The 22,477-nt window shown below is 41.1% G+C and overlaps 1 protein-coding gene across 2 annotated transcripts in view; it reads left to right on the top strand.

Annotated features, from left to right (window-relative positions):
* LOC123747495 (mannose-binding protein C) overlaps positions 1-22,477 on the top strand; it is a 69,718-nt gene that overhangs the window by 15,162 nt on the left and 32,079 nt on the right. For both annotated transcript variants that reach the window (XM_069332389.1, XM_069332388.1), the window contains exon 2: positions 6,462-6,731. In XM_069332389.1, the coding sequence (XP_069188490.1) occupies positions 6,462-6,731 (270 nt within the window). The remainder of the gene's footprint in view (positions 1-6,461; positions 6,732-22,477) is intronic.

The following is a 22,477-nucleotide window of genomic DNA, read 5'->3' as shown; positions in this document are numbered from 1 at the left end:
GATGAGACAACTCCCCTTAATTTACTTTCGTGCATAGTGTGACTCCCTGTTACGTCTAGCTGTTACGTGCTGTTCCGTCTGGTTGTAATGGAGTGTTACGCTCGAGTGTTACGTACTGTTACGCTTTTTATGTTGCGTACTGTTACGCTCGGATGTAGGTTTACTATTGTATATTTGGTATGGCTATAGTACGACAAGTGTTTAAATAATTTGGGAACAAGTAAACAATTAGTCGTGCCTGCTAAACTTTCTTTTTCTGCCATCAGTCGCCTTTGACTCGCTGTGTTTGCAGATTTCACCACTGTTGTGTTGTCCTATTTTCTCTCAATTTAGAAAGGTTTTTTATTTCACTATTTGTCTTTTTTTCCTCAGAACGTTCTACGCAGTAATCATATCTCCATCTGCTCCTTCTCTCATGTTCATTTCTTTGGCCACTTTAACCTATCCTCGTAGTTTTATTCATCTTAATCCAGGTAAAAGTTTTATTATGATCCTCAAACTTTTGCAATTTTAGCTTTGCATCTGACAAGGGCTGGAGTCCATGCCAGTGCCGCGTATCCTCAGTGCTCATTTCTCCTTTGCTGTGTGGTGATTGTGAGGATTGTGGAGATGTTATTGTTTGGTGATTGTGATGGGGATTGTGGTGGTGGTGGTGGTGGTTAAGAGGGTGGTTAAGGTGGTGGTTGTGGTTGTGGTGTTGGTGGTTGTGGTGGTGGTGGTTGTTGTGGTGGTGGTGGTTATGGTGGTGGTTGTGGTTCTGGTGTTGGTGGTGGTTGTGGTTGTGGTGGTGGTGGTGATTTTGTGGTTGTGGTGGTGGTTATGGTGGTGGTGGTGGTTATGGTGGTGGTGGTGGTTATGGTGGTGGTGGTCATGGTGGTAGTGGTCGTGATGGTGGCAAGGATAGGAAATTTAGCTCCAAAAATGGAACTGATGAAGAAAGTAGTCATGGAGCTGTGTGATAAAGATGACATTGGTGATGGCGATGATCGATGATTATAAGAATGATGATCAGGAGGACGAGGACTAAAAATACGATACTGAGACAGAAGAAAAAAAACTTCAACGAAAATGAGAACATATAAACGGTTCATCTTGTCTTCGAGAGAAGGTTAAAGAAATCGAAAACGGAAAGGAAAATATATACGAGTAATAAAACCTGGGAGAGAGAGAGAGAGAGAGAGAGAGAGAGAGAGAGAGAGAGAGATCTAAAGCGGAAAGAAGAGGTAAGGTAGAAATGGAGAAGGATGAGAGGCAGGAAGAGAAGGAGGAGGAGGAGGAGAAAGGGCCCCCACCTCCCATAGTGGCGAAGACGTCTGGCCAGAAAAAAAAAATACAAATAATGAACGTGTGAGGGTGGTGATAGGCTACCCAGGGTCCAGAGACGAGTTTCACTTGTTCTCTCTCCCTGACTCTCTCTCTCTCTCTCTCTGTAGCACATTCCTTTTCTCTTTCACTCCTAGAGATTAATGAGTTGTAAAGTGAGAGAGATAGATAAAGAGAGAAGGGAGGAAGGGAGACAGAGAGAGAGGAGGGCAGAGAGACTGTGATAGAAAGACTGGGAAGGTAGGGAGAGAGAGAGAGGGAGAGGGAGAGAGAGAGAGAGAGAGAGAGAGAGAGAGAGAGAGAGAGAGAGAGAGAGAGAGAGAGAGAGAGAGAGGGAGAGAGAGAGAGAGAGAGAGAGAGAGAGAGAGAGAGAGAGAGAGAGAGAGAGAGAGAGAGGGAGAGAGAGAGAGAGAGAGAGAGAGAGAGAGAGAGAGAGAGAGAGAGAGAGAGAGAGAGAGAGAGAGAGAGAGAGAGAGAGAGAGAGAGAGAGAGAGAGAGAGCTGACCACTGGGATAAGTTCCGGCTGTATTGGTGTCATTTTCTGCTTGTTGTGGCTTCAGAAAGCCCTATTGTTGTGTTTGTTGAAGTTGCACATTGATTTTTCTTTCATGTTGCTGTAGGTCAACGCCATCTCATTGATCTTCTTGCTCCTGTTGTTTCTGCCACTGTTCCCATATTATTATCGATTAACAGGCTGTGCGCAGACCGTCCTCATCAACAAAGGTTAAACATTCGTTAATCTAGCTACGTTGATAACTGTCAATCACAGTTATACATCTTTGATGAAAAGAAGATGTTTTTGTGTGTGTGGTGGTGGACCCACCTACCAATATATATACATTATATATACGATAATCTCTCAAACACCTTAACTGCTCGTTGATGAATGAAAACGGTTTACACACGACTGACGACTGATGATATGCAACCCGTCCTCGACTCAAGTCCATTACATACAGCGGTCAACCCCACAGACGCATTCATAAATTTTAACATGCTGTTCATTCAAAACGGAAATTTTCTCAAGTATAAAATAATATTATAATATATATTAGCATATTGTGTATATATAGGTATAGGATAGGTTAGGTTAGGTGTTTAGGTTCTGTTGGCGATTATTTGTATTTGTAGTACGTGGGTGAAGCATTTAAAGCGTTGTGATTCGAACAAAATTCGTCAGTGAAGCACTTGTTCCGGAAGTGTTCGAACGTCAGCAGTTGTGAGTCGTTTGTAAACCGCTTTTCATTCATAAACAGGGGGTTTGGCGGGTGCATGGAATCACTTTTGGATCTTTGTTTGGAGGACGGGCTGTGATATGCGGAACATTCCTCGAACAGTGTTTCGTGGGCGACTTCTGTTCGAATCGCAGCTCCGTATAATCACACACAGAACCTAAACATCCTGTTTGTTAATTTGTAGACCAGAACATACTGATATTGAATACAACGTATGTTGAAATGTATAGCTGCATCTCTGGGGGGTCTGTCTATGCATAGACCAGCGTTGCCCGAGGATTTAGTTGTCCCAGAATACATTAAACAGTGCTGCAGTACACAATGATCCGGTACACAACGATCCAGCACTCCAGTACACAATGCTCGTTTGCGAAACAGCATCATGTTTCTTCACGTCACCGGTTCGTGTCTCGTTACAGGTGTCATGCCACAGGTGCGTCGGGAAAGGTGAGACATAATATACGGAGCTTAAATAATGCCATTATAGCGGAGCTCGTTCTCTGTGAGTTACTGCGGTGCCCCCTCGAGAGGAGGAAGGTACTCACTCCGTTTTCTAATGGAGAGAGAGAGAGAACGCTATTGGCTGGTGAGCCAAACCGTCTAGGTAAATATGCATAGTGATTATACGTCTGATACGCCTCTTCATATTATGGTAACATTCGGTTTTCGAGATAGAAAGTGTGAGTGGTGTGTGAGGGAGAGGGAGAGGAAGAGGGAGAAGGAGAGGGAGAGGGAGAAAGCCGGGCTCACAATCGTTCACCCCATGACGTCAGTAGTGCTGTAACGTACTCAGGTGTGTGTGTAAGACTCTCTAACAATGACCAGGTAAAAGCACTTGTCAGCCTTAAGTGCAGCATCCTTCAGTCCCCCCCCCTCCTTCCCCCCCCCCCCCGTGTTTACACATCCCTGGGATGGGAAGTCAGGCTAATGACGCCTTATCAAACCCATTACCCAAACGAGGTAACGTGAGTTTAAACGGTTATGAATGCAATTTTCTTCGTTAATTCCATTTACAAAAGGGCCTTGACATCGTCCGCTGAGCGTGGTTGAGGTGGGGGAGGGATCGACGCGATGACATAACTATGACTTGTAATAATTTCCTTCTGGCAAAAGTACTTGTAAAATCCCACACAGGCATAACCCTTTAAATGACAAATGTAAAGGGTTAAGGGGTTAATACCTTCTGGAACTGCATGTGACAAAAGGCGTGATCCCTGAAAAGATATCCCCTTGGGTACTAAAGAAGGCAACGGAAGCACTGTGTAATCGTTAGCGGCATATGCTAGGTTTGCCTTTAAGAATGTGTGTAGGAATCAAATGAACAAATTTGTAATTGTGCGGGAATCATTCAGAACCTTGCTGTGTATCACGTTCGTCAGGCCAGTCTATTACGTACGTCAGCCCAGTCTTGGAGTATGCGGCTCATGCGTGGAACCCATATCTAGCCAAATACAAGACAAGGTTATATATATATATATATATATATATATATATATATATATATATATATATATATATATATATATATATATATATATATATATATATATATATATATATATATATATATATATATATATGTCGTACCTAGTAGCCAGAACGCCCTTCTCAGCCTACTATGCAAGGCCCGATTTGCCTAATAAGCCAAGTTTTCATGAATTAATTGTTTTTCGACTATCTAACCTACCTAACCTAACCTAACTTTTTCGGCTACCTAACCTAACCTAACCTATAAAGATAGGTTAGGTTAGGTTAGGTAGGGTTGGTTAGGTTTGGTCATATATCTACGTTAATTTTAACTCCAATAAAAAAATTGACCTCATACATAATGAAATGGGTAGCTTTATCATTTCATAAGAAAAAAAATAGAGAAAATATATTAATTCAGGAAAACTTGGCTTATTAGGCAAATCGGGCCTTGCATAGTAGGCTGAGAAGTGCGTTCTGGCTACTAGGTACGACATATATATATATATATATATATATATATATATATATATATATATATATATATATATATATATATATATATATATATAATATATATATAGTTGGATATGAATACAACTAGGTGAGTATGTACACACACACACACACACATAAACACATGGTGTGTGAGGGATATATTTTGTGAATGAAGCAGCTGATTAAGTGTAAACACATAATATGACACCCATCGTATGATAGCATGACTAGGAAGGCCGGAGAACCCTGGTTCTTAACACCAGTTGTGATAAGGAATGTTTCAGTAGCATGTAGTTGGTCTATATATTTTTCTCTACCCTTCCAACAGTCCATCTATCTCCACAGTTTTCAGCTTAAACCAACACACAACTGACCTATCCACTACCATCCGACCCATACACAACTTTCCATCAACTCATTCACACATATCAACCGATCAATCCATCAATCCTCTACTTATGTCATTGAGATCAAGTAATCGTCTGAGGAAGTAAGAAAAAGGCAGTAAATAATAATAATAATAATAATAATAATAATAATAATATATGTAATATTAAATAAGATAAATAATAAAATAGCTAAAATATTAAAACTTAAAATATTTGTATTATTAATTCTAATACTAACACAAAACATTATTAACAATATTTTAATAATAGTAGTATTAATAATGTCTATAATACTGGATGGGATATTCGGTGGTGCCCAGGTCTTTGTCTGTCTGTTTATCTGTATATGTCTGTCTGTATATCTGCCTATCTGTCTGCCTGTCTGTCTTTCTGTCTCTGTCTCCCCCACTCCCCTTACCTTCCCAGAAGATGCAGTGCCAGAAAACATACAACATAACCTCAATATTATTTTTACCTATTCTTACTGTGATGCCACGTTGTAACAAGATAAATTTTTTATAAATGTTGTGACTCGGTTGTATGTCATTTGAGATATTGCGAAGAGTTGCAAAACTATATAAGTCGTTTTGGGTCGCAACAGGTGCTGATTCTTGTCAAGGAGAGACAAATGGAATCCCACCCCAGCCGATCTATGGCACTCCCCAACCACCTATGTGTCATCCTGACAGGTTGGCTGAGGGGTAACGCTAAGCGACTAGTCTCCAAACGTGGACAGGTAGAAACACAATCTATTAAATAGATTGATATGTGAGGAATTAATGCTATACATCAAGTTTGGCCACCTGGTCCAGTTAATTAACTACGCATGTGTGTGTTTATGTACATACAACTGTTTATCTTTGGGCGTCGGGAAGTTCCATAGTGTTCCCATGTACCACAGTGTACCACAGAGTTCCATTGAACCGTCATGTGTTCCACAGTATTCCCCGTGTTCAGCATTCCTTTCAACCGCAAGATAATCTAGCCTGAATTTAAGCTTCTGTTGCTCTTGTTTACTCTATTATATAAGAATTACCTCAATGCTTCTTTTTCCTTTCATCTCTCGGAACTTTTTCTCCTTAAATGCGGTTGTTGTTGATGTTAAATTCTAAATTAACTTTTGATAGAATTGTTGCTGAGTTGAATATATATATTTATATATATATATATATATATATATATATATATATATATATATATATATATATATATATATATTATATATATATATATATATATATATATATATATATATATATATATATATATATATATATATATATATATATATATAATGTATTTATATATCTTAGTCTAAAGCGCCTCACGTGAGCTGAAATCTCATAAAGAAAATGTAAAATATATCAGTCAATAAAATATCATCACACCCTAGAATTCTGTCAATTGAAAGTCAAATGTTTTAATATGAGGTAAACAAAAAAAATAAAAAATAAAGAATTTGGAATGTATTTATCAAAGTCAATATTATACAAGTCTGTGGCATGGTACGTGTACAGTAGTAGTGACACTGGTTCTCTCGTCATTCCAGTACGGAACCCGACGCCCAAAGAAATTATTGCCCAACTGCTGCTACGACGCGCCCATAAGGGAAACATCACGCCTGCTCCAGCCTTCAGGCTCTCCACCGCCCAGGACGACGGCGGAGGAGGAGGAGGCGATGACGGTGGTGGTGGTGGTAGTAGTGGTGGTAGTAATGGTGGTGTGAATGGTGGTGGTGGTGGTGGTAGTGGAGGGGAAACAACGACCCCACAGCAAGAGGTGGAGGAGCTGGCAGACCTTTTCACCACTACAGAAAATTGTGATTATAGCATATTTTTGTTGTTTTAGTCGTAGTTTGTGTGGTCATGATGTTGTATCTGTGTGTCGTGGTGTTTCTCTCTAAACATGGTCATTCTTTGTATACATCTTATTTTATTGTGTAAGTAACTTATTGTCTTTTGGAAAGTTCATCAACGTTTCGACATTTCCTTCTTTGTTTTAACTTTCAGTCAATTGTTAAGGAAAGTTGTTCTTTTATCAGCGCATTTTTAACACATTACTAATATGTGCTCAATTGTTAAAAGCACGTGACCATTTAACCTCGTGAAGCTGTGAATGTTGTCAGAGGCCGGCGGTGACCCATTTGACACTAGAGCTGTTGGTGGTTAGTAGACAGCCATTGGCACTACTCTCTAGTATTCTTACTTTACTGTACTCGAGAATCTTCCATTTCGTTTCAACAATGAATTCGAAGATGAGACAAGCGACAGTTTAATTGGCGGTTTTAGGTCCTGTTCCTACATGTAGGTAGGTCCACATACCCACGAAGACTACATGTGACATGGAGATATGGACTACTGAAGACAAGCGAAAGAAACATCCTAACACGACGCGTATGAGCATGAGGGAGCAATAGCATACATACAATAGCAAATACCTTTGTATTTACTCGTATCAGAAGCATAATTAAGATGATCAAACAAGGAGGCAAGTCGCCCGTGTATCCTGAACCAGGATTTACTAACGACATGTATTTCTTCTTAAATAACTGTATCACAGGATCTTAGAAGCTTGTTGGTATACTCCTACGCAACATTCAGGAAAGGATCTTTGCGATTTGTTAAGGATTAATTAATTCATCTGCATGTCGATAGAGACGTCAATACAGCTTTTCGTTTAACAAATCAGAGTGAAACGGAAACTAGCATTTGATGGTCTCATCTCTTAGGTAATCACATAGTGGGATCAGCTGGAAAATTGACCAATCACATAAGTTTCATGTCAGCTGATGTTTATAACGAAACGAGTTTCACGTATTCACCGAAATGTTTAAGCCCACTTTTCGGTGCATAGACATAGTTTATTTTCTGGTCTTGTGCTCAGGAATAAAATTTACTTCCAGCCGTAAGCTGCTGTGGAGGTCGTAACATACCTCTCCCGGGTTGTTTATGCAAGGAGTACCAGTGACTTGTTTTTTAATTGTGGTGTGTGTGTATATATATATATATATATATATATATATATATATATATATATATATATATATATATATATATATATATATATATATATATAGTCTTCAATAAGTCTGAATGAGCAGAAGCAACTATTTACTCCCTACAAGTTTATAAAATATCTACCGGTGAAGTTATCTATTTGTATTGTTATGAAATGCATATTTAATACGTTAAAAATATGCAGAGCGTATATTGTTGGGAAGAAGTGCTCGCTGATGGATTATATCTTTAGCACCGTGTTGTGTAGTGGAGAAAACTTGACGTATGTCCGGTTTACATAAAGCTACGAGTGATCAGGGGCAAGATTCACGAAGCAGTTATGCAAGCACTTACGAAATTGTACATCTTTTCTCAATCTTTGGTGGCTTTGTTTACAATTATTAAACAGTTAATAAGCTTCGAAGCACTAGGAGGCTGTTGATAACAATAACAACAGTTGATTGGGAAGTTTTCATACTTGTAAACTGTTTAATAAATACAATCAGAGCCGTCAAAGACTGAGGAAAGATGTACACGTTCGTAAGTCCTTGCGTAAATGCTTCGTGAATCTGGCTCCTGGTCATTAACCGGAAAGGGAGGTTTTACGGTGATCAACGTTCGTAAACAGTTTGTTGAATCTCGACTAAACTGCAAACAACGAGTAAAGAAGGGAGAAGTTCCCCAAGTAGGTACACACCTGCTTAATGAATCCGGGCCGAGGTTATTGGCGTTCTTGTGCTGGTGAAGCCCTTGGAAGCCCTTGTAAATAAGAAGTAATTGAGGAGAAGCCAGAAACAGTAATATGGCATTACCTTCTTTAATTTATTTGACAAACAAATTAGGAGAGAATTGGTGGTGAATATATTACAAAAAATATATGAAAATATCACCATAAAAAAGAAAAGAGACTGTTGATAATTGAATGATTTACTGTAACCAAAAAATAGGTTAGCAAAAGATCACGGAAAAGATATCGGGATTTCTAAACAGAATAATCATAGTTGATATACATGGACGTGAAATGAATCTGTGAGTGTCAAAATGCATTCCAGAACACAGCATGAAAATAACGCATCGTTCATTGCAAGAGAAGAGCCACAGCTGTTACTCTCCCCTATTAGAGGTGTATGGGCATCCAGGTCACACAAAAGAGGAAGATGACATGCTGGAAATAACAAGATAATTTCTGTGATTACAGGAAGTTTTTAAACTTGAACCTTATGTACCGCAAAGTATTGGGTAATTAGCGAGTAGCATTAACAACAGTAATAATAATTTTAGCAACAATGGTATTAGAAGTATTAGCAATACTAGCACTAATTGCTAGTCACAGAAGTTACAGAAATTAATAGAAGTAAAATTTCTGTTAAGCAGGAATGCCTGTTAACAGTAGCACTGGCTGTTGTTGCCCTTGTAGATCAAACCCCTTTGTACAGGAAAGTTTGTGCATTAAAATCTCTAAAACCTACTCCTCTCTACTCTCTCTTTTATAGCAGCGTTCCTTTTTGTTTTTTTTTCCATGCCACCTTCCACGTTTCTTCCTCTCTTCTTTATTATTTCTCCATTTCAAATCTTCCCTTTAGTCCATTTCATAATTTCTTCTTTCCTCTACACTCACTTCTCACATTATTAAATAGGTGAAGAGTTATTGGAGACTTGATCACCACTTGCAAAGTACTCAAGTGCTTTGACACGGAAGACAAGGATAGGCTAAATTAATTGGGAGCCACTCGAAGTAGGAGACAAAAAAATGGAAACTTAGTATCAAGATGAGTTGCAAAGGCATTGCAAAAATAACAATCAGTTTCATCGTAAACAAACGCAATGCACTAAGAAATGAAGTAGACTTAACACTCAGCTTCAAATGTAGATTTGACTGAATCAAGAAACCTGTGCACCAGATGATTGAAGGATGAGAGGCAGGATCAAAGAGCTAAAGCTCATCCCCCGCATCCTCCCCCTTCCCCCCGGCAAGCAAAACTTAGTGAGTATACACACACATACACACTACCAATTTAAGTGAGTGTATACATCGTGGGGAGCACCTATTACGGTGCAAAGTTTTTGGCTTGTTCGAACCCTCTGGTGAAATTTACATCAATGTTTGATGTGAATTTTAATGTAGTTTCATAAGTTTCTCGCTATCATAAATGAGTACTTGTTTATCTTGGAGCTCGCTTGTCTGTGTGGGTCTGCTGGACGAGAGATTCAGTTGAGTGCTTACCTGTTATCGTATGTAGGGGGACAGAATTTCGGCTTTTGGACCTGCCTGTCAGCCGTTGTTTGTATAATTTCTTACAACCATTTTGTTCCGTGTGAGTGTTTACTATTTTTGTGCCTGCAGGACCAAGCTGCTAGTGTGTGTGTGTGTCCTCACCAATTTGTGCTTGAGGGGGTTGGGCTCTGGCTCTTTGGTCCCGCTTCTCAACTGTCAATTAACTGGTGTACAGGTTCCTGAGCCTATCGGGCTCTATCATATCTACACTTGAAACTGTGTATGGAGTCAGCCTCCACCACATCACTGCCTAATGCATTCCATTTGTCAACCACTCTGACACTAAAAAAGTTCTTTCTGATATCTCAGTGGCTCATTTGGGCACTCAATTTCCAATGTGTGTGTGTGTGTGTACTCGCCTATTTGTGCTTGCGTTTTTATTTATTTATTGTGTGTGTGTGTGTGTGTGTGTGTGTGTGTGTGTGTGTGTGTGTGTGTGTGTGTGTGTGTGTGTACTCACCTAGAAATACCTGCAAGGTTGAGCCCCTGCTATAGCTTTTCTGGGTGTCTAATTTCCCACAACCACCTCTCATTACGTTACAGGTCAATCAGTATATCAAATCACTCTCCAACTTATCGAGTCCTTCATAAACCTCTCTTCCAATGTTCATCAAGGTCAACTTCCATCAATGTATATGTATATATATATATATATATATATATATATATATATATATATATATATATATATATATATATATATATATATATATATATATATATATATATCCATAGTCAGTTCCCTCAATTCTCGGAATTTTCTTACCATTTCTCAATTTCGTGCCTATGAAGAGGGGTGACCTCCACCTCATGAGAAGGAGTTCATGAGTATGTTTTTGCTTGTTGTAACTATGTAGCTGTTACAACTACATTCTTACGAAAGATTCTTCTTTTCCCCCTCCGACCAGCAGACGCCCGGCCTTGCAAGAGTATCATTACAGTAATACGAGGACAATAACAGTGAAACAATGACAAATAGCTGTGTTTATGACCTCTCGTGAAAAACTGCTAAATGTATAGGTCTTCATCATTTAGTGTTTTGTTCTCTTTTTGTTTTATGAGAGATGTATAACACCATTGTTGTCTGTCGTCAGCTATTTTGGTCTTGGTTTGGTCTGGGTTTATGTTTTGGTGTCTTTTGTTTTAGCTGTTAAACGGGGCATGTTGTATTATATGCCCCTGTTTTTAGTTCTCTTTTACTTGTTATTTTTATTGCTGAAATACGTGTATGTATTGTTTTTATTTCATGTTTTTGTTATTACTGCATATTTCGATCTATTGTTGGTGTTTCATTCTGTATGTGTTTGGTTTTCTCTGTGTCTGTTGTAAATTTTTGTCAGTCTCTGACTCTTCATCTCTCTCACAGACACACACCTCACATTCCATCTCCATGACCCAATCGCGACATTGCTTAGCCCCCACTTTATCTCACTTCTCCCTTGTCCCTTGCACTACTACCCATCTATACACTCCCTTCTCTTCTCCTTTACTCTCTCTCTCTCTCTCTCTCTCTCTCTCTCTCTCTCTCTCTCTCTCTCTCTCTCTCTCTCTCTCTCTCTCTCTCTCTCTCTCTCTCTCTCTCTCTCCACTTTCCTTCCTCCCTCCCCATTTTCCTTCCTTCCCCAACTTCTCAACCTTTTGTCCCATTTTATTCTTTGATTTCCTATTTTTTCTTCGCCTCCTTAACTCTATCTTTCCCCCCTCTTTTCTTGTTCTTCCCGTCTTCTCGTTCCACTTTTCTCTTTCTTGACCCCATTTTATCTCACACTATATGTGTGTGTGTGTGTGTGTGTGTGTGTGTGTGTGTGTGTGTGTGTGTGTGTGTGTGTGTGTGTGTGTGTGTGTGTGTGTGTACTCACCTAGTTGTGTTTGCGGGGGTTGAGCTCTGGCTCTTTGGTCCCGCCTCTCAACTGTCAATCAACAGGTGTACAGATTCCTGAGCCTATCGGGCTCTGTCATATCTACACTTGAAACTGTGTATGGAGTGAGCCTCCACCACATCACCCCCTAATGCATTCCATTTGTCAACCACTGTGTGTGTGTGTGTGTGTGTGTGTGTGTGTGTGTGCCCTTAAGTAGTTCTCTTTCTCAGTTTCAGTCTGTTTGTTTGACTCTTTGTCTCGGGCTGTGGACCTCCTCCTTTTGTGATATCAGGGTGGAGCCCTCCCCATGTGATATTAGGGTGGAGCTCTTACCCTGTGATATCAGGGTGGAGCCCCCACCTTGTGATATCAGAGTGGATCCCTCACCTTGTGATATCAGGATGGAGCTCATTCCTTGTGATATCAGAGTGGATCCCTCACCTTATGATATCAGGATGGAGCCCAATCCTTGTGATATCAGGGTAGGGCCCCCTCACCCTATGATGTCAGCCTTAAGCCCATATTTTGTGGTATCAACATGGAACCTACACCATGATAAAAATAAAAAGCATGCCTCAACAGGTTCAGAGATCCGCCACCAGAGCTCACCTACGATGGCAAGCTCAGCAGACTGTTCCTGGAGACTGTGAACAGCAAAGACCCATATGGGACATGATCTCTACGTTGATGATTGCCAGAGATAATGAGTAACTCAGCAAAGACCAATTGGTCACAAGGTGCGGTCAGGTCTCACACAGAGACCTGAACATCTAAGTAACCCAGAGACATATCAGGAAAAGCTTCTTCAATTACGTATAGGGTAAATCTAAGACAAAACACTTGAAGCTAATAAAACAGCCATTCATCACTCGATGAATGGCTATGAGACCGAGCCCAGTAACCGGAACTCATCCCAGGGAAGCACATACAGGTAGGCATGCACAAAGGCCTCCTCCCTTCCGCCACAGCTGCAACACCTCCAAAGGTCACAGGTACCGCTATGAGGTCACACGAGCTGACCCCAGGCGGGATTGAGAGGAGGTGGGTAGGGGGAAGCTGGAGGCAGGGAGAGAAGCACGAATGTTGGAGGATGGCCGGAGGAAGGTGGGGGGGAGGTACGAGGGGAGGAGGGGGAGATGTGGATAGAGGGGATAGGTTCAAACAAGTCCGTGACGGTGTGTGTGTGTGTGTACATGTGCAATCATCCCTAAATGTACGTTTCGCAACATTTTCCCCGTACCTGTTCACATACATTAATTGACTCAAGGATTTGCTTAATGTCACCCCTTCTATTAAGGCCCCATTCCCGGCGTGCTGCTGGTTGGTGTTCCCAGGTTTAGAGGCGAAGGTGGAGAAGGACTTCCTCTCGGAACGCAGTTTCAACATAGGGATGAACCAGGTTGGGTGGTGAGGGAATATAGCAGTTAGCCTTCAACCACCTCGTTGGGCAATGTCATGAAAGGCGACAGTGGGGCCCTTCTCCTCTATATATTAACACTTGACAGGTAAAATAAACTTGGATTGTGCGATTTACAAAATAATAATTATTTTTTTTAAGCATGTTTATGTTTGTAAATGACAGATGGATATTTACATGACTCTCACTCGATCATCGAAGGTCAGAGTGCACTAGCATTGCATTTGTAAATAAATGATTTCCCACGTCCTCGCACACATTAGGCTTATGGAAACGAAATAAAATTTCAAAGATTTGAACAGAAAATGAATCACAAAAATATTGTCCTCATATTTGTGAAGAAATGATTTAGAAAAGCAACTTGGGTCGAGGCCAGTTGAATATTTCATCCCTAAGACTCTTCTATTAGCCGCCGGCAGCGCCCCGAAAAAACAATAATTTAAGAAGTTACATCAAAAACAAAGAACAGTATGAAAGAGGAACAGAAAAGCATGACAGTGACAGGTGTCCCTCATCGTTCACTTGCCAGTGTGAGATACTTTTGGTTTATAAGTGTACAAATGTTTTTGGAAACGTTTTGAACAGAAAAGAATATGACCAAGAACAAAATTATGGCCGAGTTATTTCCAGGAATTTCGAATGTTCATAACAGATTAAATAGATCGAAATAGGATCTTTAAGAATAGAATACAAAACAAATGCCTTCAATGTGGAAAATTGAGCATATAGGCAAACACTTAAGATTTTCAAGCCTCAGTTAGACAAATACATGTGTAGGTGTGACTGGGTATATAAGATATATGGATATTCTATAAATAAGAGAATATTTCCCCCCATCTTCCCTATCAAGGGCAGTCCTATAGACACGAACGACCTCATATAGGTAGGCCTATATACATAGAAGCTTTCTCCTATGGACAGACTTAGCATGAACCTTGTATTGGCTTGCTGGATACTTTGTTCATGTGTCATCCTCTGTTTCTTCCATCTTCAGCTCATCTTACCTTCCGTATGCTTCGTTCCTCTCACTCTCCCTCCTCATCTTCCTCTTCTCATTCCTCACCTCCTTCCAACTCTTCCCAGCCACGCCCACACCTCCCCCGTGTTCCGCCACGCCCACACCACCCCCGTGTTCCGCCACGCCCACCCCTCCCCCGTGTTCTACCACGCCCACACCTCCCCCGTGTTCCGCCACGCCCACACCTCCCTCGTGTTCCACCACGCCCACGCCACCTCCATGTTCAGCCACGCCACCTCCATGTTCAGCCACGCCACCTCCATGTTCAGCCACGCCCACACCACCCCCGTGTTCCGCAACGCCCACACCCCCCCACCCCGTATTCCGCCACGCCCACACCACCTCCGTGTCCAGCCACGCCCACACCACCCCCGTGACCAGCCTGTCCCTCTGCCCGTTGTCCTTGGGCGCCACCGTAAGCTTGGTGAAGGTTGGACGTGCATCCTGTGTCTCCTCTCCTTAACACCTCGCTCGTGAGCCTCACACATCTCTCCTTAACACCTGACTCTAAAGCCTCGCCCGTCTCTTTAAAGCCTCAATCTAGAAGCTCTATCAAAACCTACGGGCTCACCATAGCCCGTGCTACATGGACATTTCGTTCTGAGTAGCTAAATCTAAAACAACAACAACAACAGCTCTATCAAACATTCCCCGCTCACGTAAGGAGGTAACTACGAGAAGAAATCACCGAACCTGGAAAGCCTGTTGACCACTCATCCCTAGATAGCCTCCAGAAAATCCTAGATAGCCTTCAGGAGTCCCTAGATAACCTTCAGGAGTACCTAGATAGCCTTCAGGAATATAATATTATGGAGAAATGAAAGTAATTTAAGGGGTTAGAGTAATAATTTTTTTGATAACGGAAAAATCTTCGGGCATCTGAACGAATATTTCTCACGACCAGAATTGAATGCAACAGTTGGGTGGGTGCTAGAGGGGTGAATAAATAATAATATTTCTTCAATTATTTATCTTAGACCTTCCCGAGCAGCCTATGTCCGTCCCGTACCCCAGACCATCCCCTCTACAAATTTGGGTAAGGCTATCCTCCCAAACATGTGGCCTCCAACTTTGAACAGACAGACATACTCTTTTATAGTATATTTCATATGCACTTTCACTGGGACTCATTTTATTATATATTAATTTTTCAGTCGCATAATGAGCCTTTCCGGAGCTTTCTGAGATAAGTCTAAATCATAGTAACTCTTCACTGAATTATGACTAGGTTATATAGGGGAAAAACACACCAGCGTCCTTGTAAATTTAAAAGTAAATTTAAAATAAAAAATGTAAATTTAAAATTGTTATGTAAAATTGTTAATTGTTAAAATTGTAAAATTCAAAATTTTGACATTTTGACTTAAGAGCTCTCAAGTTATTCAAGTACCGTATTTGGAGCTTTATTCTGGTCTAATATTTGTATTTCCTCAAGGCTCTGGGCTGTTATGTGGGCTGTTTGTTGGTCTGTTCTGTTTTATTCACCGCATGATGATAAAGGGTGTTGTGTCACGTAGCACAGTCTCCTTATTGTGTTCTTTATTTATGTGTGTGTGTGTGTGTGTGTGTGTGTGTGTGTGTGTGTGTGTGTGTGTGTGTGTGTGTGTGTGTGTGTGTGTGTGTGTGTGTGTGTGTACACTCACCTAGTTGTGCTTGCAGGGGTTGAGCTCTGGCTCTTTGGTCCCGCCACTCAACTGTCAATCATAAGGTGTACAGATTCCGGAGCGTCTCGAGCTCTATCATATCTATATATGAAACTGTGTATGGAGTCAGCCTCCACCACATCACTTCCTAGTGCATTCCATCTGTTAACTACTCTGACACAGAAAAAGTTCTTTCTAATGGTTCTGTGACTCATTTGGGCACTCAGTTTTCACCTGTGTCCTCTTGTGCGTGTACCACTCGTGTTAAATAATCCATCCTTGCCTACCCTGTCAATTTCCCTGAGAATTTTCTATCTGGTGATCATGTCTCCTCGAGCTTTTCTGTCTTCCAGAGACATGAGGTGCAGTTCACACAGCCTGTCCTTATAACTCATGCCTCTTAGTTCTGGGACTAGCCAAGTGGCATACCTCTGAACTTTTTCCATCTTCATCTTGTGTTTGACAAGGTACAGGCTCCATGCTGGGGCCGCATACTCCAGGATTGGCTTTACAAATGTGGTGTACAAGGTTTTGAATGATTCCTTACACAGGGTCTTGAAGGCAGTTCTGACTCCAGAAACCTCAGAGTTTGTGTGTGTGTGAGCCATATGAGGTCCCATGTTTAATCTGGTTACTACGATACGAGTTTCTGCTCCCTGAATCTGCCTTCTAAACTCTGTGCCGCACTTTCCCTATAATTCATAATGTGAGCCATATCTGAGCATGTAAAGGATAAGATTACGTCTCTGGATAAAGACACATGTAAAGTATGTATTAAGGCATATTTATATTGAATGTGTATATGTTTATATCATGGATTTGCCTGAGGGGCATCTACGAGACATACGTCCATATAAGGTCTTGTAATGATCTTTTCTACGACCAACCTCAGAATACATGGATACACAATACACTAACTTTTTTTGTCATACTTTGTGCTTAATTTACATGAATTTGTCTAAGGGCTTCTATCTCAAGTGGCCTCGACAAGGACAGGAAGCCGGCTGCTGGTTGCATGTCTCCCCACCCCCCTCCCCTCATTGTTGCTGAAGACTTTTTGAAGCTGAATCTCAAGAATTGTCTTGGAATTTACAGCTGCAATTGGTACGCTATTCCATACGTTTATTACTCAATGAATGGGCGAACCGTCTCCTGTTTTCTGTTCAACACTGTGGCGTGTTAAGCTTGAAGCTGTTGCCTCTTCTGTATGACACATTGAACCTTATAAACAAGTTGTCTGGATTAATACCATTCAATTCGTTCAATATTTTTAAAAACCTCTCATGTCTGGTTTGAAGTGTGGTGTTAGACTGGTAGGCCTCATCCATTGCTGGTACCGGGTATTGATTTAGTTACGGGATGAGTTTATGTCACTCTTCCTTAAACATCTCCAAAGCAGACATGTCGTTTCGAAGATGCAGTCAGCAGTCCAGATAGAGGGACGCTCCGGAGATTTGTACAGCGGAATTAGATGAGTAGATGTGCGTATACATGTCCGCCTCATTTTTCACACCCCAGAAAACCGTTGTTCGGAACGCCAGCATTCGTAAAATGTGGTCGCCCTTGGTCGGCCATATTGGGAGTAACAGTCCCCACCCTTTGTTTGAGTTTACCCCCCCCCCCACCTCAAGCCCCCATTTTCTAGCTGCCTTCACGTCACACATCCCGTTTTCTTCTTCCCAACCTCAGCCTCCGTCTTCTTCAATGCCTCATGTTTTTTATTTTTTTGTGTATTTTTACCTCCTCGTTACTGTAACTGTACTGTAATTGTACCTCAGCATTATTGTGATGGAACACTAAGTCGTGCTATTGTTTTTCTTGGCGTTCTTGCTTAATGGTAAGGAGATAAGGACTTGAGTACCGTGCTAGTTGTTATCTAAAAATTTCAACGGCTGTTCAAAAAGGAGCTTTTCGAACAGTGATTGCTATATATACTATAATATCTATATATATATATGCATATATACATATATACATATACTAAAGAGAGAGAGAGAGAGAGAGAGAGAGAGAGAGAGAGAGAGAGAGAGAGAGAGAGAGAGAGAGAGAGAGAGAGAGAGAGAGAGAGAGAGTATATATACACATATATTCAGTTCCTGTTATGTATGAAAGGTATACTTTCTTGCCAGCAGCATACCACTTTTTTGCCCACCTTGCTAGTGTTGGCTTCCTTCTTCCCACTCTTTAGTCCTCGATGTCTTCCTTTATTGTTTTCTTTGCATTGTTGCTGATCATGATTTTAATTAATCCATAAAAAATCATATTCGTCTGGCTTTAGTTTGTTTTGTTTAGCTCCTCTTGTTTAGCTCCTCCTTATTTTCATTCCTTTTCTCTTCTTCCTATTCCTGATCTCGTCCTCTGTGTCCCCTCCTCTCCTGTAGCAGGTTTCGTAACTTTCAATCAAAGATCATTTGAAAGTCAACACCCAGTTTACCTTGTACTTCAGGGCTACAGTACATGTGTAGTCAAGCTCACTTTGATGCTTTCTGATTGGTCAACTGAACGTTTTATATATATATATATATATATATATATATATATATATATATATATATATATATATATATATATATATATATACACCTCTAATATGCCACCACTAATTTTTCACCTTTTGTTAGTATATGCTTTAGAAGTTAATTATAAAAGGGTTTACAAAATATATTAAAAAAAAAAAATAACCCACAATTAAACATTTGAAAATGACAGCATATTCACCTAGTTGTGCTTGCGGTGGTTGACTTCTGGCGCTTTGGTCCCGCCTCTCAACTGTCAATCAACTGGTGTACAGGTTCCTGAGCCTACTGGGCTCTATCATATCTACACTTGAAACTGAATATGGAGTCAGCCTCCACCACATCACTGCCTAATGCATTCCACCTGTTAACAACTCTGACACTGAAAAAGTTTTTTTTAACGTCCCTGTGGCTCATTTGGGTACTCAGTTTCCTTCTGTGTCCCCTTGTTCGCGTCCCACCCGAGTTAAATAGTTTATCCTTAGCTACCTTGTCAATCCCTCTGAGAATTTTGTACATAGTGATCATGTCTCCCCTAACCTCCCACATCATGTCATGTGTGTGTGTGTGTGTACTCAATGATTATTGGTTGATCGTGACGTCAGTGACATCTCTTCTCTCTTTGGATACTAAGGATGGGCCATCAGAAGCTTTCTATTGGTCAGACGAAACCTCGTGACGTTAACTGGGCGCGTCTGATTAGCTTGACGGGCCTCGTACACTATCAATGTCGTCGAATAAACTCTTGATAAAGGTCACGACTTGTTAAGGGCGCGGGATAGTCCAGGCAGGTCGTTTCACCTGGGGGCGCTGCTCCCTTATGTATGGGACTATCCTGCATCCCTCTCACTTTTGCTCTCCTCTAGTCCCTTGAATCATCCACATTTATCACATTTCTTCATTTATTCCCATTCTCTTGGCTTCCTGTCTCTCCCCTTTCTTTCACTGTCGTAATGGTTTAGTATCTTCTTCTGCTCCTACCTGCTTCTATCTCTTTACCTTCTTTACCTTCCTCCCTGTCCTCCCTCAACCCTTATTGTCCACCTTTATCACCCTTACCTTAGGAGTGTGAGGGAAGAAGGCTGTGAGGGTATAGAGTCGTGAAGGGAGAGGGAAGTGCAGTGTGGATCATAATGGCTGTGCATCTTACCTCAAAACTCAATAAAATCAATAAAAGTTAAACTACATATACATCTACCTTCCCTCTTCCTCAGGTTATACCTCTCTCACCTTCCTTTTCTTCTTTCCTGGGTCTCATCCGTCTCACACTTCCTTAAACCCCCTCCTATTTAACTTCTCCTTCCCTTCTTCCCTTCCTTTTTCATATGTCCCGTTCTCTGAAGCCCCTCCCTTCTCCCCTCTTTTCTCTTATCTCATCAACTCTCCCCTTCCTCGCACCCTCGTTGCTCTTATCCTCTCCCCCCGTCTCTTATCACCAATTTCATGTTTTGTAACAATGGGATTTGTCCATAATATTATTATTAGCTTCGTGCAGTGAGGGAGAGAGAATGGGGCTGGGAGTGGGTCTCACGGCCATCTAATAACAATATTGGCAATCGCTGGTGTTGTGGTTACAATAAACGACAGTCTTTGGGGAAGACCCCGGCCGCCTAGGTTCGAATCCTTGAGGAGTCATTGTTTACAGTGGTAATGTTGCTTTTGGGGGAGAAGACCATAATTCAAGGTGTTTATATATATATATATATATATATATATATATATATATATATATATATATATATATATATATATATATATATATATATATATATATATATATATATATATATATATATATATATATATATATATATATATATATATATATATAGTTGAACATATTAAATACATTCTGAGCTAAATGCTTAAACCTTCTTTACGCAAGAAGTCTAGTCTGGTCTAGAAGTTTGAGGTCTAGTCCTAGGCGGGGAGTAGACCTCATCCCGCGTGATGTAGAGCTGAGTGATGTACCTCTGTACCACCACGTCACGCTGTGTGTGGTGGTACAGAGGTACAACACTTAGACACACAGAAATCACAATAGCGTGATGCATCAAATGAACAAATCCACAAGGGCCGTGACGAGGGTTCGAACCTACGTCCGATTCGAATCCTCGTCACGGCCCTTGTGGATTTGTTCACACAACACTTAGCCTGTCATCAGGCGAGAGTCTTAATCGGGACGTTTGGAATTATCAAGTATTTAAACAATCAGTCTGAAGACGAAAGAAAAACCACTTTTTCACTCCATTTATCTACATAATTATTGCCCAATTTGCTCTTAGACTACTGCTTTACTTCTCGCCACTTTGTAACTCTAATATTACCACCTTTATTTACCTGTGGCTACATAAGTTTTGTTCATGTTATTACCTATTTTACTATAGTACTACAGCTAGTTTGCCTGTTTATTGTTCTTCACATATTTGTAACTACATTCAGTTCAATTTTCTCCACATATGTTTGCCTGGTTTCAAGCAAATAAATAATTCTTACACGATGCGTTGTGACAGAAATCTTACAATATTCATGAATAGCAATGTTATTTTTATTTTCCTGGAGACTGCGTCGAGGCAGATCATAAAATCTTATGTTATCTGGTCTTCCAATCTCTTACAACCCAATTTCCAGCTCTGTTACTACCTCATTTCTTTCCCCGATTGTTCTCTCGTATTCTGCTCAATTGCCCCTGAGTCCTGAGATAGGTCGGAATGCCTCCCGTGAGGCATCTTTAAAATTCAATCCTTTATGCCTCATCCTTGTTCAGCTCCATCTCCATCCTCTTCCGTCACGTTTGTCTCTTCATGCTGCGATATCGACGTTTATTTCTCTCCTCCATTTTCACTACAGGCTTCTCTTGCTCTTCCTCAGCCTTCCTGAGCCCCACTGCCGCCCTCTTCTCCTGCTTCTCTTTCTCCTCATCCTCCACCACGGCCTCTCCCCTTCACACCCTCTTCAACCCACTCCTCCAATACCACCATTACCGAGCCAACCTCTCACCAGGGGCCCGGCCGACAAGGTCACCAGATCTGACCCCAATTCTCATCTCGTTTCTCCTTCCTCTCTGGAGGTACGAGAACAACTGATCGTATGTCGTAGAAACATATGGGAAGTAACTCACTTCTCTAATCCTGTGGAACTTCATTTGTAGTGTTTGTGTGAGGAGAGAACGTCACTTCATCAGCGGTCACTCGATCCCAAGCTGACTCGCATTCCAACATGTTTGTTCAACACATTCAAGGGCGTGAAATCTAGTCAGCCGATTACACGAAGGGTCTCATGTGTGAGAGAGAGAGAGAGAGAGAGAGAGAGAGAGAGAGAGAGAGAGAGAGAGAGAGAGAGAGAGAGAGAGAGAGAGAGAGAGAGAGAGAGAGAGGGAGAGAGAGAGAGAGAGAGAGAAGGAAGGAGGGAGAGAGTTTAGAAAGCATCAGACAATTGGTATTCTCTGATTGCTGTGGGAGCCAGTTACCTGTCCGTTGCACTTGGCAACCGCTGCCATACAAGTCACCTGTTGCAGCTGTGATTTGCATCAGTGTGTGTGAGATGCCACTGATGCTGCGAGAAGATCCAGTGTGCGGGAAAAGTAAATGAGATGGCATCTTGGAAGTGCATACTCTGAGGAAGGACGTGTCGTCGGCAGTATCTTGGACAGGCTTGAAGACGGGTTGGCTTAGATATCTTGTAGAATATATCCCATGATGTATTGGCTCATCCCACCTCAAACAAAGGGGTAGAGCTTGTGTTGAAATAGTTGCGTCTCTCTCTATCTCTCTCTCTCCTCTCTCTCTCTCTCTCTCTCTCTCTCTCTCTCTCTCTCTCTCTCTCTCTCTCTCTCTCT

This window comes from Procambarus clarkii, chromosome 27, assembly GCF_040958095.1.
Source record: "Procambarus clarkii isolate CNS0578487 chromosome 27, FALCON_Pclarkii_2.0, whole genome shotgun sequence".
Taxonomy (NCBI): domain Eukaryota; kingdom Metazoa; phylum Arthropoda; class Malacostraca; order Decapoda; family Cambaridae; genus Procambarus; species Procambarus clarkii.
Note: the sequence above shows the minus strand (reverse complement) of the source record. Positions and strands in the feature narration are given on the sequence as shown.